Source organism: Musa acuminata, chromosome BXJ1-4, assembly GCF_036884655.1.
Source record: "Musa acuminata AAA Group cultivar baxijiao chromosome BXJ1-4, Cavendish_Baxijiao_AAA, whole genome shotgun sequence".
Taxonomy (NCBI): domain Eukaryota; kingdom Viridiplantae; phylum Streptophyta; class Magnoliopsida; order Zingiberales; family Musaceae; genus Musa; species Musa acuminata.
In genome coordinates this window covers 7,855,785-7,871,890 of record NC_088330.1, presented here as the reverse complement: position 1 = coordinate 7,871,890, position 16,106 = coordinate 7,855,785, and the positions used below count along the sequence as shown (strand labels likewise).

Below are 16,106 nucleotides of genomic sequence, written 5' to 3'. Positions count from 1 at the left end.
CATTCAAACGAAGAAAAAGACCTTTTATGCGTTAGTCTCTTAAACGTTTCATACCACTTGAATTGGGAGGATATTTATTGGAGTTTTAACTAATAGCGCCTCGTAAACTAGTTTTGGGGTCTTTCCTTCATAAAGTTTGCCCATCGAATCCTCTTTTACTTGTCACCTTCATGTATATTCGCATCACTTCCACTTTCAATTGATATTTTGTTAGGAAATAAAGTGGACAATCAACTCTCAATAGCACCGATCACCATTAGTGAGGATTTGACAACTGTTGTCTTATGTTAAGTTTCTTTGATGAATCGCTAAACCTGTGTATAGCTCCTCTACTGATAAATAAGGGAACTGGAGTACTCAGTTTCATCCATTCTCTTAAGAGTTGAGAAGACAAAGGTTACTCAACTTTGTCCGCCTCCTCGAGGGTTGTACTCTATACATCAAGTTGATTATTAGCCATCATTTGCTCTTTATCACATTTCTGAAGCACCTGAAGTATTTGCACTCCTTGCATTGAGTTAGCTATTACGATTCATCTTCTAAATGCTATCGAACTTCTGGAATACAAGAAGTTCTGCTCGAAAAAAGTTAATCTCATCTTGACTTAGAGCAAGTCTCTAATAGTTTTGGTCATCTTTGGAATTATACTATCTTCTCCACATCTCTATCGCATACTCATCTAAGTAGAAAAAGTACAAAACTGTATATTGTCTACTTCGTTATTTGGTCGAGCACTCCTGCATCAACTCAAAGTCCTTTACTTTCGGCTATTTTGACGAGAAGCTTGTTGACACTAGTCTTACAAAGTTCCCTGGTCTCTGCCCTTTAGCCTTGTCTCAGTACTTGGAGTTTACCTTTGCATTCTCCACCTCGTTGGTCTCTTTCACGACTAAGTGCTCTCCCTCCATGAAAGCAAGGGATCGATGACTCCACGAAAGTCTCACCTTTATTATTGCACTGCTATTCGTCACCTCGCATCTGCATCCCTTTCTTCATGATCGGTAGATCCGCCTCTCGATATTGTGGCACTCCTTTAACTCCACCTATATTCTAACCGAAGCTTAGTTTTGGGTAACTAAGTCCCTTTAGACTCATCGTCACTTCTTCACCCATTTCGACCATCTACTTCAACACCCCTATGTTCTCCAAGTAGTTTCCTTTAATCGATGGAAAGATAGACTACAACTTCCATGCATAGTCTCCACCATCATATTGTAAGGCTTGCATCAAATTTGTTTTACTTAGTTTCCTTGGTAACAACGTTTGCTTACTTGGTTTTGTCCTCTAACTTGTCGGGCTCCCTTAAGCGAATGTGAGCTTTGAAACAATCCAACTCTCCAATCGCTCTGAATATACCTCTGTATGATCAAGCCACCCCATAGGACTCACTAGTACTTGCACTGAAAATTTTCCTTAGTGGTACACAGCCCTCATATGTTGATGATCAAGGCTTTCATCTGATGCCAAATTCGATGCACTCACAGAAGACTTGACTTTGCGATACTATAACATTCACTCCTTGAATCTATAGCCCTTCTTACCATCATGTTGTTCACTAAAGTGGAGTTCCCAATAACTCTCGATCATACCTTCGTATAATCAAGTCCCACATGGTACTTCTCCTGTGTGTGTCGTATTGCCTTGAATTGTTCCACCATGATCCACTGCATCATATCACCTCCTGGTGACATCTCTAGTGTATTTTGATCTTTGTGGGATGAACTTGGATTGCTATATCACCACATGTGGCCTTTGCCAACACATCATAGGGTCTTTGCTACCTTCGATTGTATTGATTGTATTCACTCATTTGGTAATCGACCTTCGTCCACCCACTCTCGGGTCACACTCGGACGAAGTACAACTCTAGGACAATCCATCGCTTAGTTCGCTAAAGTTGGTATGCCATTGTTTGGATTCCGGGCCTCTGCACCCCCCCCTCACCCAACAGCACAATCTTCGCTACGCATCACTCCTTTCGTGGCAACTCGAATGACAGGACTGCGATATATTCTTCAAGAGTATCCGCCTCCACATCCTCTTACCCCATGCTACGACCTTTTGACCCAAATTTCACATTCGCAAGTTAAGTTCCCTTAGTTTTTCTATCAAATGCTTCATCGAGATGAGGTGCATATGCTTTAAAGCTCCCTTCGTCTTTAGCATTATGCAAGATGAGTCCACTCTATCAAAATGATAGACTCATGGAATGACATGATCCCGCTCTTGTCTCTATAAGAGTTCATATTCTTAACTTCTGTCAAAGGAAAGCTTTGTCTCGACACCATGTTTCGTCTTCTGTGTCGACTCCTTTCATGTGGCTTGGGCACTTCACCAAGTTCCACTCAAGTTGCTTTGCCCCTTGGTTTGCATTGAGTTGATGGTGGCCCTTGTGTCCACCATTCCACGGGTCACCTCTTCATTGAGTTTGATTTTCATATCGGCTCTAAGTGTACATTCGTTTGGTTTTGCCTTAGGTCACTCCTCCACTTGATCTCACAAACATCTACCAACGTATTATCTTGTGCAAGATCATGCAATGACTCCTTGTCACTCGCTCGATTTGTTGAACTTTGTAGAGTTGTTGTCTTGAGATACCCCCCCTCAACATATGTGGCCTGTTGCATATAATTTTCCCTCTAGAGAACTGAGACTTATCCCTCATGAATATCTGTCATGTTAGAGCAACTTTCCTTTTCACATCCTTCCCTTTAGAAATTTTGAAAACAACCATTCCCTTGGATTACTTTATCTTATCGAACAAACTATGCATTGTTCTGCCCTCACGAACACATTTGCTATATTACGACTCTTCACCAATATAAGCCCCCGATGCACCCCTCATAGCCTAGCAATATATTGAACTTACTGCACACTTTAGCCTTGAGATAGCCATGGACATTCCATCATCCGCATACAAGCCCTTACATGAGTATCAAATTCTTCGAGTTAACAATTCCCCTCACATTAGTGAGTTTTGCATAACTTTTTCAGTCACTAAATAATGCATCCTATGTTGCACGGTCTCATCCTTTGCCAAGCGCTCCACTTACCTTGAGCATCATCAAGTTTGGTTGCCACTGTCGAGTTGTAGCTCGAACTTAACCATCATAACCTTTATGCACTATGCATTCTTCTTAATTTGCTTATCCTTGTGGTGCCTCTCGTGGAAAGGGTTAACTATTCCTCTAAATTCCAATCTAGGATGCTTGCTTCTCTCAACAACTCCATTCCCTATATCTCAACACCCGTTTTTTCCAAATAGTTATGCATGTTGATTGCTTTCAATGTAACCCCACTAAATCCTCTTCGCATGCTAAGTGTTTCTAAGTATGCTTGTCTCGTTCTGATACCATATGTTACAAACTTAGCTAGTTTTACCCAAGTTATACGACACCCTTACATGTTCGTTCGTAAATGACATACAAAAGACATATAATGAATCATTTCAATAAACACTTGATAAACAATAAAAATTACAAACATGAACTTTGCAAGCTTTGAATGATCACATGACAAAAGATCAAAGGTGATCTACCATAAACTAAAGTTTCCATAAGTGCCTATATGATATTTCTATGGAAACAATATAGTGAACCAACCCTGAACACTATTCCAAAGATCCATTGCCACTCGAGTAATTCTTGGATGCTATACTAACTGACACTTGCACTACTCTACGAAATTAGAAAACCCCCAAAATGATTACGAAATTAAAAAACCCTCAAAATAATTATTTGGTTTGTTTCTGAATAGTTTTACGTCTGCACGATAATTGTATATAACCTATATTTACAAGTTTGAAATGATTAAAAAATCAATCAAAATAAGACCGTCAAACCTACTGTAAAAAGTCCACGGGATCACAAGTTATTGTCAGCAGTTAACTGTCATCAAATCAGCAGCACTACAGTCCGAAAATTGTGATCCTCCGGTTGGAATTCCGCTGTGGTTCTTCGAGTGTTCTATTCGTACACATCTTCATCTGGTAAGAAATATGGCTTTTGTCAAATAACAAATCTAAACTAGACATGTAAATTTGCAAAAGCAATTACCAAAAGTTTGAGCAAAGATATTTTTTTATCAATATAATGCAGCATATATGGTTTCAAATATCTATCAGACCAATTATTGGTACGGAATTATAACTTTTAGGTCCTATCAAATAACAGTATCAAAACAGTGTTATTCAATCCATCGGAACCATATCAATCCAGTGAGTTATCCAAGTATTGGACCACGATTTAAATTCTTCATATAAATTGTGAACTAATAAGAGGGTTCCTCTTAGATTCAACTGAGGATATGCCAAAATCAAGTGACAAATTGCAGATTTTCTAGCTGAATTGATGATAAAATTAAAGTATCAAGAGAAACTTACGTTCTTCTTCCTCCATATTTAAATCGTCCTCATCGTCATCAAAATCGATATTCTGTAAGAATAAATAGTTCAAACAGTGAGAAGGAAACTAATCATAAATGATAATAATAGACAATTATGTATCTGCTTGCAGCTAAATAGAAACCAATTAGTTAAGTCAGCCAAACAAACCAAATGAAAAAACAAAAACATTGAAGGACTTCATTCAGTCAACCAAATAAATACTACAACAACAGTTATCTGCAGTATCTTGTTGGGAGAGGAGCTTTTAGATGTGGAATGAAGTCCAGGAGTGTCCATCCAGTGTTCTAAATTTTGGTTTATGAGCTTGCCTACATATCCAAAGTTGGTCATTAACCACCTTAGGCAAGGGTTTATTGAATGGTTGCATATGCAAAATATGTGCTCATGCTAACAGCTTGTGTAGCCATCATATTTTCCACATAATTTGAACCTTTTCTCCCTATAGCTTTCATATCCCTTCCTTACTGGTGCACTACCTGCTCCTGTAAGATGATGTTCAAAATACCCTTGATAAAGTTGGCAACATCAACAAGCCTCCAACTTCCTTACTGGTGCACTACCTCCAATATCTTTTTGTTTTTTTTTTTTTCCGCTAGTTTGGGAGAGCTTCCTAAATTACAAACAATCCACTCAAAGGCATGTCTAGTCGTTGCATAATTCTCTAGAAAACAAATCCTTGACTTTTGAGATGAAAGGAATCTAGCGAGACATGACAATGCAAATAAGTTTTTTATTATTCTTCTCTAATTGATTCCTGACCCACAAGCCATAGGAGTTTGGTCCAAATCAAGATTCCTTGACTTGCTAGCAGGCAAGTTGGGTCGGGATTAGCCCCATAACACCTTTACTACTACATCTCAACCAAACGTCCAAACCTAACCATTCCCATAAATAACTTATGGAATAACAAATTTTGAATTATGTTGACCTTATCCATCAAGCATACATTCATGTACTGCAGACAATCAGCATACCTACCTGCATCAAATTGATCTTCAAATGATATAGAATTGAACATAACAATTCTTATTGTCCCCTAGTTAATAGGAAACCAAGGGTTGATAGGCTGTCTGCCAAACAAAGTTCCTACTAACTGCAGTACAATACTACTATACCAAACTGACTATGATGGAATTATCTAATAGGGTACAACCACACAATTGATTTGTGGAAAGTTGAAAAGAATATCACTTGAATACAACCTGGATTATAGATGATTGGAAAAATCAACTAGATGTTCTTTTAGTTTCTAGAAGCTAATTTGCAATAAAACCACAAGTTGGAGGAGATATCCTAACTTTCTATTGGAGTTCACAAACAAGTTTACATCACTATTTGGAGGCCAGCCACTGAAGTGGAAATTTAAAATGTGCTTACCTGGTTATAATCATCATCATCACTGGACTCCTCTTCTACTTCTTCTTCGGCATCTTCCTCATCGTCACTTTCACCTTTTTTCTCCTTCAACACCTTTCCATCCTGGCCCTGAAATTTATAAGTTGTAGTAGAAACACTGAAATTGCATCATCTGCTTGGACATCTAAAGGCATATATATGTAATGAAGTCTGTTCCTTGCCTTGTAATTCTCTTCAAGCTTTTCAAACAAATCAAACAGCTTATCCTCTGTATCATGCAACAATATTGAAGTTAGAACCTTTCAATCATATCACATCATAAATTATAAAGAAAAGAACAGTGATCAATCATCTATATTTTAGATAAAATCAGCATATGAAAATGAACTTTGGATGCTCAAGTAAATAATCTTCAAAAACATAAAATGAAAAATGAAATAGTGATGAAAAGATGAAATACAAAGGTTAAAGCAAAAGAAATTATAAACCTCCGACAAGGCATATGAATCTTGCACTAAGATCTCAATACTCAGAAATCAATTTACTTAACCAGTCAATTACATCAAATCTAGGAACAAGGTAGCTTTTTCTTAAAAAAAATAATGTTTTTGGCTGTAACAAGAACAGTAATAATAACTCCATATAAAAAATCTGCTGATTGTTACAACCAGAGAAAATACTGGTGTCAAAAACCTCAATTCTTCGCTTTAGACATGATATATAATTCAAGCAGCTTTAGGAATTAAAACTGTTCACTTAATCCTTTTTCCCACCAACATGAATTAGAATAAAATAAATAAGATTCCATGAAAGATATAATGAAATTAATGAATGGTTGTCCACATAATGTCAACACTCTAAAGTTGATGAGAAGTTCCAAACAAAGCCTATTTTAAAAAAGAGAGGGACTTGCCAAAACAATGGAGAAGGCTAGTTAGCAAGTCAAAAGAATCCACCTCAAAGAAATTTATGCTTATGCAACCCGTATGAAGAAATTACTAATCCCCAAGGCAAACTAAATGGACAAACTAACCAAACAAAAGAAAGAGTTGGGCGAGCACAACGTTAAATCTTCTTGATAATTAAGAGCTCATATGAGGATTAAAACAAGTAGCGGAAAATTTACATGTAGCAATGGCTTAAGTTTGTAAATATTCATCGAACCTGGAGCTCGATCCCATCGTAATTTCTTGTTCTCATGATGCACACGTTTGGATCCTGAAAACCAGTGTCACTTAATTGACCTCAAACATACGAACCAAAAAGAAGAATAACAAATCTAGTATATCATTTTCTTAATTATACATTAGCCACTTATGAACCCCAAATATTGTTACCTTGAATAAGTTCAGATGGGAAATTTGAAGGTGTTAGTTTGAGATAATGTGCAAGAGCTTCACGTTTTCCTTGTGCCTTTTGCTTGAACCTGTCAGAAAATCGTTCGATTTCCGTAACTTGGCTCCCTGACAAACACATACACACAACAAAATGCATACAAATATTGTCAATGTAATAAGGATTCAGTTATGCAGAATAAAACAGAAAATTGAAGTAGGTCATCCCATGATAGAGCAAGATCTTGCATAACCATAACAATAAACAATAACAATAATAAGGCAATAAAGGAATAGCATTGTATTCCCAAAAAAGAAAAAGAATATTTCACCGGAAATCAAAGACGCACGTCTCTTTTTCTTATTGAAATAATAATGACAATGAATATGCTTTTTTTCCATAATAACCGTCGTGTATTAAGAACAGAATTGGAGAATGAATATGTTTTGGAGGAGCTATACTCAGGCAAAAAAAGATCTTAGCACTGGAAGAACCAAGGTTTCAAATACTGGTCAGTATGCAAAAAATATTTCCCTGAAACTCAAAGACGCATGTTTTTTTCAATTAGACAGAATAATGACAATGAACATGTCTTGGAACTTGGAAGGGCTTTACTCACGCAAATAAATAATATCTCGGTATCAGAAGGAAAAAGATTTCCACTTGTCAGTATGGTTCATATAATCCAGACTATCCAGTATTTGTTAATCTTAGAAATGACCAATATTGGATAAATTTTTATATTTTTTGGCTGGCACCCAGTGATTTAAAAAGCACTATGCGCCAAAAGGCGCCAAGATCCAAAAACGCCCGAGGCGCTAGGCGCTCGCCCGAGCGAAGTGAGACGCTAAAATATAAAAATATATAATATAATTAATAAATATAATTATTTAAAATTTTAAATAAAAATATGCTATTAAATTAAAAAAATCTAAGATACAAAATCACAATGTCACATTAACAAAAAGTTTCAAAATTCAAAACATTAAAATTTTACATCAAAGTCATTCATCATAATCAATATTATCGTCATTTTCACACAAATCATCTTCATTGAATTCGTCTTCTTCCTCTTGTTCTTCGATTCCTTCCTCTTCATCAAGATATGTTTCATTCTCTATGTCTTCAACAATAACAGGAGCCGAGCTTGATGCTTTTGCACTCATTTTTCTCTTTGACATCTGTCTTGTATATGTTTGTAATTCTCCAACACCTGAAGCTCTTGCCACATCTCCCCACGTCAATCTATCATCTTCAAATACAAGCTCGTCTTCAGCATCTTGCAAGTTAGCACCCATTTCTCCTACTAACCACTCATTTGAATCATCAATATCTTGCAATGAGATTGAATCAAATCTATTTTTCAAATCATGACGAGTCTTCAAAGCTTGATTATACTTTATGTAAACAAGATCGTGCAATCGTTGATATTCTAACCGATTTCTTCTCTTCGAGTGAATATGTCATGTCATATAATTTAAAAATATATTAATACATATATCTAAATAAATTAATTAATTAAAATAAAAATATTTAGTAATACTTACATGCTCAAAGACACTCCAGTTTCGCTCACAACCCGAAGCACTACATGCCAAACTAAGTATTTTGATAGCAAATTTCTGTAAGTTCGGGGTGGAATTTCCAAATAGGCTCCACCATTCAGTTGCAAAATTTATGTTATTATTAGCAATAACATAGTAACATAATATATATGAAATTAATTATATCAAATTATTAATACCTGGAGAGGTAGTTGTCCTGGATCGAACGACAATTGGAATTCCAAAAAGACCTTCAGCATTTTTATATAAAGATAATTCATGAATAATCTTATCTTGAACCTCAATGCTGGGAACTAATCTTGCAACACACTGATATAACCCACCAAAAACTTCTGCATCAAATCCAACAGATTTAATCTTATAAAAGAATTCAGGGTTCAAATAATATCCTGCTGCATGTAAGGGACGATGAAGTTAACAATTCCATCTTTCGTCAATGATTGTAAAAATTTTCTCATATTTTTCTTCATTTTCATTAAAAGATCTTTTAATCGTCTCCTTTGCTCTATCCATAGCCTCATAAATATATCCCATTGCAGGTTTATTTTTATTATCCACAAACCGAAGGACTCGAACAAGAGGGCCCATTACCTTTAATATATAAACTACATGATTCCAAAAAGATGACATTAAGATGATATCAGCAGCCCTCTTGCATTTTGCTTCTTTTGCCCATTTGCTTGTCACCTATTTCTCAGAGGTAAACATATTTCTCAGAGTATGTTTTTGACGATGCACGCTCTGTAATGTCAAGAATGAAGTAGCAAATCGGGTAACACCATGTCTCACTAATTCTTTATTCCCTGTAAATTCTCTCATCATATTCAAAGCCCCGATGTGATTATAAAGAAATCCAACAACAAAAATTGTCCTTTCTAAGGTTTTCTTGATTTCTAAGATCTTTCCAATATCTTCCAACATTAAATCAATACAATGTGTTGCACATGGAGTCCAATACAAGTGTTGTCTTTTTGATTCAAGCAATTTACCTGAGACAAAGGATAACAAAAATGTTAAGACTTAAGAGTTTAACACACTTAATTGAAGATAAAATAATTAACAAAATCAAAAGATGAATATTACCAGCTAAAACATAGTTGCTTCCATTGTCGGTTATGATTTGAACGATATTTTATTCTCCAATTTCTTCCACGAAGTTGTCAAGTAAATCATATATCTTGTCTCCAGATTTTACAAAAGATGAAGCATCTATTGACTTCACAAACATAGTCCCTAAAGAACAATTAACCATAAAATTAATTATACTCCTGCGTCTCTTGTCAGTCCAAACATCTGACATAATAGAGCAACCATGTGTTGCCCATGATTCTTTATGACCCTTTAGTAAGTCATTTGTATAATTCAACTCTTTTTGCAGCAATGAAACTCGTATCTCATAATAACTTGAAGGTTTTAATCCTACATCATATCTTCCAATAGCTTCAATCATATCCTTAAAACTGTCTAAACGAGTTGTACTAAGGGGAAGACCAGCCTGATAGAAGAAAAGAAGCAAGCAATGTGCTGAATTGTTCTTCCTCTTATTTCTTTATCACAAGCATCACTTATATTTGTTTGTCTCAATTTTGAGCCTCCTGCTTGCCCTTGTTGTTTCTGGAATCTTTGAAGCATATATAGATCCATCGGTCCTTTTTTACCTTTCTTAGTACTCATAACTTCTTTTCCCTTTTTGTCGTATACTCTTTTTTCACTTGGGTTAATACTCGCAGAATAATCTTCTTCTTCATCCCTGAGATGTTCAACATTGTTTTCTGGTAAATTCCCATAAGATTCATTCTTTTGTGTCTTCTTTTCATTCATATAATTCAGCAATTCTTCTTTTACCTCAGGTGGACATTTTTTGCAAGCTGCTGCATTCTTGAAATTTCTTACTAGATATTGTTTTGCACGAAAAATACCACCTCTGGTAGTCTTATCGCAGAATATGCAAGTCACTGCATTAGGATCTTTCGGATCTTTCAAATAATTATACTTCCATGCAGGATCTTTTTTTGATACCATTGGAGACTCTATTGAGTTGCTCTCTACACTTGCCATTTATGTTGAAACCTAACAATTTCAAATAAATAAAAATTAACAACATTAAAATCAAAATAATATATTATTAATCTATTAACAGAAAATTAATCATTTCAAAATTCAAATAAACTTAATATTAAGAGTATACTGAGCCTGATGGAGAAACGAGGAAGCAACGGTGAGCGGCGTCAGCAGCGGCGGCGAGCGGCGGCAGCGGCAGCAGCAGCAGCGGCGAGCGATGGCAACGGGAAAGGGAAAGGGAGCGGAAGGCGCGAGCAGCGGGAGGCCTCGAGGGAGGCGCGAGCAGCGGGAAGGCTTGTGGGAGGGCTCGCAGGAGGCGTGAGCAGCGGGAGGGCTCGAGGGAGGCGCGAGCAGCGGGAAGGCTCGCAGGAGACGCGAGCAGCGAGAGGGCTCGTGAGAGGCGCGAGTAGCGGGAGAGCTCGCGGGAGGGCTCGCAGGAGGCGCGAGCAGCGAGAGGGCTCGCGGGAGGCGCGAGCAGCGGGAAGGCTCGCGGGAGGCGCGAGCAGCAACAGCGGCAGCGGGAGCAACGGCAGCGAGCGACGAGATCGCGATCGGGATCGAGAACGGCAGCGGCAGCAGGTTAGTGTTGGGTTAGGGTTAGGGTTAGGGTTAGGGTTGGGGTTATATCGGTTTAGTTGGTTCGATTGAACCAACTAACAACCGAACCAGGACCGAACCAGACCTAAAATTCTGGTTCGGTTGCCTTGGTTTACCCAGGCGCTCGCCCGAAGCGCCCAGCGCCTGGGCTCGGGCGAGCGCCCAGGCGGCGCCTGTTTGAAGCGCGCCGCCTAGGACATTAGCGAGGCGCTCGGGCCTCGGCTCGCCTCGCCCGAGCGCCTAGGCGAGCGCCTGAGTGCCTTTTGCAATCACTGCTGGCACCAGAGAGCATAGGTTGGTATACCACCTGATACACTGGTGCTTTACCAGTCCAGAAGATTACAGTATGAGACCAATATTTATTCATGATATATCTAGCAAAACAACCAACACAGTAAATCAAACCACCAAGCACTCTATTGTATACAGTGATGGCCACAACTAACTTCAAAACATAACTTGTTGAGCTTTCGGCTGAGAAAGCTAACGTAATTATTTGAACCTCAAGATGGTTAATATGTCTAACACAAAATTCTTTGACAAAAGAACATTGTAGTTCTAATCCTAGATATTCAGCATAAGCAGCAAAAGTAGCCACTCATAGAAAAGAGTTCCACACACCAAATATTTAAATCTCCACATAGACATTTCCACATGTAGCAAAATTCTAAATGATTGATTAAAGACATAGAGCATAATATTCTGCCTGTATAGTGCATTTTGGTTGTTTAAAGTTTAAACAAAATCTATAAAAGAATAACATCAAGAAGAGGTATATATATCCATGAATCCTCTCATATGGAATTATGATATACATAGCGGACAATATTTTAGACCTCTAGGTTTGATTTTTATTATAAAACTTATTGATTCACTTAATTGCGTATTTTGGGATCGGTACTTCTCTATAAAAGTTACAAGGCTTTCTAGAGAATTTTGAACCATAGTACGAATACCTGGGCTTTTCACACTGTCCAATCTGGTTTAGGGTTTTTATTAAAAACTTTTTACTAATGCCCTCTCTGTCTCCCAAGCCCTCAACCCTATTTCTTGCACCAACTGTTGCTGGCTTTGCCAGTCGTTGGCCCACCTGGTGCCTCTTCTCCTCAGCCTCTTCCTCCACCTCCTCTTCCTAGTCCTCTATGCATCATTCTCTAGCTCCTCTTTCTCAATGCTGACCGGTATGCTAGCATAACATGTGCCAGTATGCTGTTTTGAATTGCACCGAAACTTTAGATCTTGATTTCAATTGAACCCAATATCATCTTCACATCTAGAAGATTTCAAACCGAAATGTTTCTACACCTATATGGACATGTGATAAACACACACCATATCTAACTTCAATCAATCACAGAAACTGTTCTAGATGGAAACTGTCCCACCCACTTCATCCCTACAGCATACGTGTTACAACAAACAAAATGGAAAACGGATGAATTAAAAATCTAGACCATGTAACACGTAGCATATTTCTCTATAGAATATTAGTGTGGGATACCCATGCTTTAGCATATCAATCACTGCACATTATATACCAAGCCCAAGCTAATACGGTCAAATATAAAGAGTATGCTATGCATTTAAAAAACATAGGGTAAAGAACCAAGAATTTCCAAGCCTGAGATAGATTAGGTATGCAAACATAGAAATTCTAGTGGTGACCATATTTGATTATATTAAAACTATGGTACTTTGGTATCAGGTTGGGATCAAATCAGTAAGGATCACACTTAAACCAGATCCAGATAAATAGGTCCGACGAACAACTCTATTGCATTTGCAATATGTTTGAGTTTGTCAAAAGTAGTTTATCAAAGTATAGTACAAAAGGCATACTTATTAGTTTTGTATAACCTATGTTACTTCTGATAACACACATTTTCCAATGTAAAAGACAAAAACAAATATTAACCTTAAGATGATAAATTGTTAAAGAATGTAACAAAGAATCCAGAGCTCGATCCTTACTTGATTTAGAGCCTCCCTCTTGCAAATTGTAGCAAGAGCCTTTCCAGAAATATTCCAACTTTATCTTTGATGCTATCAATGCTTTTACTTCATTTGATAAAGGATCAACACTAGGCACACTAGGCAAAGTAATATCTTCCTGCAGAATAACAATCATCACATGCTATTTAGTACGATCTGCTGCACGACCTGTAGATAACATGATACTGATTCACATCCTATATTTCAAAGATACCAAATACTATATTTTTCACCAATGTTTCTGCTGCCAGTGGTAGTGGTGCTTTTAGTAAGATCTCTCTAACCAGTGGTCGTCAAGGTCATATATGAAATAATAATCTCTCTAATGAATCCAATGTATGTCCTAAACAAGCTTCTTGTCACTTACCAAGAAAGTTGATTAAAAAATTCACAATGCCATTCTTGATAATTGATAAAGACAAAGGGCACAAGGAATTTATAGGTGAAACCAATTCCATAAGATAATGGAAGGGAAAACCTGATAACGCCTAAAGGTCTTTTCTTTAAACCTATAAGGTTGAACACATGATGACAAGCAGGTTTATGAGTATGACTATTTGTGAGTATGTTTTCATTAAACTGAAAAGTTCAGCTTCTTGAACAAAAAACCTCTCAGTTTGAATCCATGTGTCAATGATCTCAAAATTTCTGCTTTAGCAGTTCTGTCTCTAGTCATATAATGTAATTTATGATACCACAAGGCAGCAGCAACAGTTCATACAAGCATTCAAAGACATATTTAAGGTGCAGGTCCGGACTGGTAACTCTAAGTTTAAGTTCAGGTGAGTTTCCAAAACCAATATCTTAATCTTAATAGGGCTTCATAGTTTTTAGTGGAAAAGCAAAAAACTTTAGGTTGTTCTTTTACAACAACCTTCAAAAATGAACTTTTTTTCAAGAAGTGCCATTTCGAAGCTCATTCATACACCTAATAGTTTAAGACAGATGCTACTTATTCAGCAGGCAATAGTCGAATTTAAATTTGTAGTAAAACAAAAACTTTATGTTGTTCTTTTATAAAAATCTGCAAAGTTGAACTGATTTTTCCAAGGAAAACCATCTTGAAGCTCATTTATAACCCTTATAGTTTATGTTAATTGAAAGTCCTCCTAACAGATGCTACTTGTTCAACAGACAATAGCCAAATTTAAATTTTTAGTAGAAAAACAAAAACTTTGGGTTGTTCTTTTATAAAAATCTGCAAAGATGAACCAGCCTCATCCTGAAGCTCATTCATAGACCTTACAGCTTATGTTAATTGAAAGCCTCCTAAAAGATGCTACTCGTTGAACAAGCAAAAAAAATATTACTTACATGTAGCTAGCATACTATCCATCTTCAAAAACAAGATTTTATTCATATTACAAGTTCCAAAACAGAACCTTCAAAGGTGCTAAAATTCTACAGCAGTCATGATAACAATTAATATGTCACCATAGAATGAATGAGAAGGACGATTAAAGGCCACTTCTAAGTTTGTACTTTGCCTTTGCTAGGTCAACATGGAATCACGATAAAAGACCAAAATATAAGCAGATCACTATAAATTTGTCCTCTTGTCCTGCTATGTCCTCATCCAATCGAAAGAAGAGGCCAACTAACCGGGAATTCTTCATAAGGTACATGCTTTGCAATTCGGGTGTCATAAATTGCACCCATACCACGACCACGACCACCTCGGCCCCTGCCCCGGCCTCTAAATGCCATCTGCGAATAGTAAACGATAACAAATATATTATATAGTCATATATTGCAGTTAAGCATTAAATAAGAACTGACCCAGATAAACAAGTGAAAACATATCGAAGAGAAAGAAACAAGCATACATTAGATCGACAGGAAGTTGCAATCCTTGATTTAAATAATCACTAGCACATTCAAGAAGGAAAAGAAAAATAAACAATAACCATGATCAAATAATAAAATGCCCCTTTTGTGTCAGTATCTTTCCTTTTTTTTGTGAAATAACAACATGCACAATAATTCATCTTGGAAAATCCTAATTCTCAAACACTAACAAAGATCTTCCACAATTTGAACGAATCAAACAGAGTCCACTAAAGAAAGGGGCAGCGGGGACCGCCTCCCGGGGTGGTGGGGTGCTATGATAGAGAAGAAGGGCGGAGTCGAGCGAGTAGAGGAAGGGTGAGTGAGTTGCGAGCAAGAAGAGGATCGCCAGAGAGAGGGAGAGAGAGCTACGATAGAGGAGGTACCGGAAGAAGGCGTCGCGTTGCACCGCCGCCACCGCTGGGAGAATGCTGGTCGTTGGTTGTTCGAGTCGCCGATCGACTTGCACGCAACAGGTAGGAGTATAGGAGGGGATGCCTAGGGTTTCCTCGCGAGAGAGAGAGAGTGAGACGAAGCGTGGCAGGGAAGGAGAGCAACGCGCGTAGCCGTTCGGTCTCAAATACTTACCTGGTTGAACCCAACACTAATGCTTACTTCAGTAGCGCCCGAAGGGCAATTCCGAGGCAAACTCGTACACGATTGTTGAGCCAACAAGATGGGCCAAACGGGCTGAGTCACATGGGCTAAGCCCATCTATGGTATATTGTCGAGCTAAAGCTGTTTAACTCACCAGTGTTCAAGATTACATACATAAAAATAATAAAATAAATCGTTCATCTGTATAATCATTTTTAAGATCTTTACATGTGTCATATATATATATATATATATATATATATATATATATATATATATATATATATATATATATATCTGATAATAGTCTCAGAATTTTGTGAAACCTGTAGAAAGAAACATGCCCAAATCACATCTATAAGTCTTTGACT

The 16,106-nt window shown here is 37.3% G+C and overlaps 1 protein-coding gene across 1 annotated transcript; it reads right to left on the bottom strand.

Moving 5' to 3' along the window:
• Positions 1-3,513: 3,513 nt before the first annotated feature.
• On the bottom strand, positions 3,514-15,722 carry LOC135582877 (uncharacterized). The gene is made up of 9 exons (XM_065163242.1): positions 15,525-15,722; positions 14,914-15,018; positions 13,291-13,429; positions 7,099-7,224; positions 6,926-6,979; positions 5,983-6,029; positions 5,783-5,890; positions 4,382-4,433; positions 3,514-3,985 (listed from the first exon to the last, which is right to left on the bottom strand). Exons 2-9 carry the CDS (start codon positions 15,016-15,018, stop codon positions 3,966-3,968), a joined length of 651 nt encoding a protein of 216 aa, XP_065019314.1. The 5' UTR covers positions 15,525-15,722; the 3' UTR covers positions 3,514-3,965.
• Positions 15,723-16,106: the final 384 nt, after the last annotated feature.

What these genes read in the sequence shown, in the direction of transcription:
- LOC135582877 (XM_065163242.1), bottom strand. Translation starts at nt 15,018, where the DNA reads ATGGCATTTAGAGGCCGGGGCAGGGGCCGAGGTGGTCGTGGTCGTGGT. An exon ending in AGAGGGAGGCTCTAAATCAA is followed by an intron (nt 7,225 to 13,290) that starts GTAAGGATCGAG and finishes TGTGTTTGTCAG; the next exon opens with GGAGCCAAGTTACGGAAATC. An exon ending in ACGATGGGATCGAGCTCCAG is followed by an intron (nt 6,030 to 6,925) that starts GTTCGATGAATA and finishes TGCATGATACAG; the next exon opens with AGGATAAGCTGTTTGATTTG.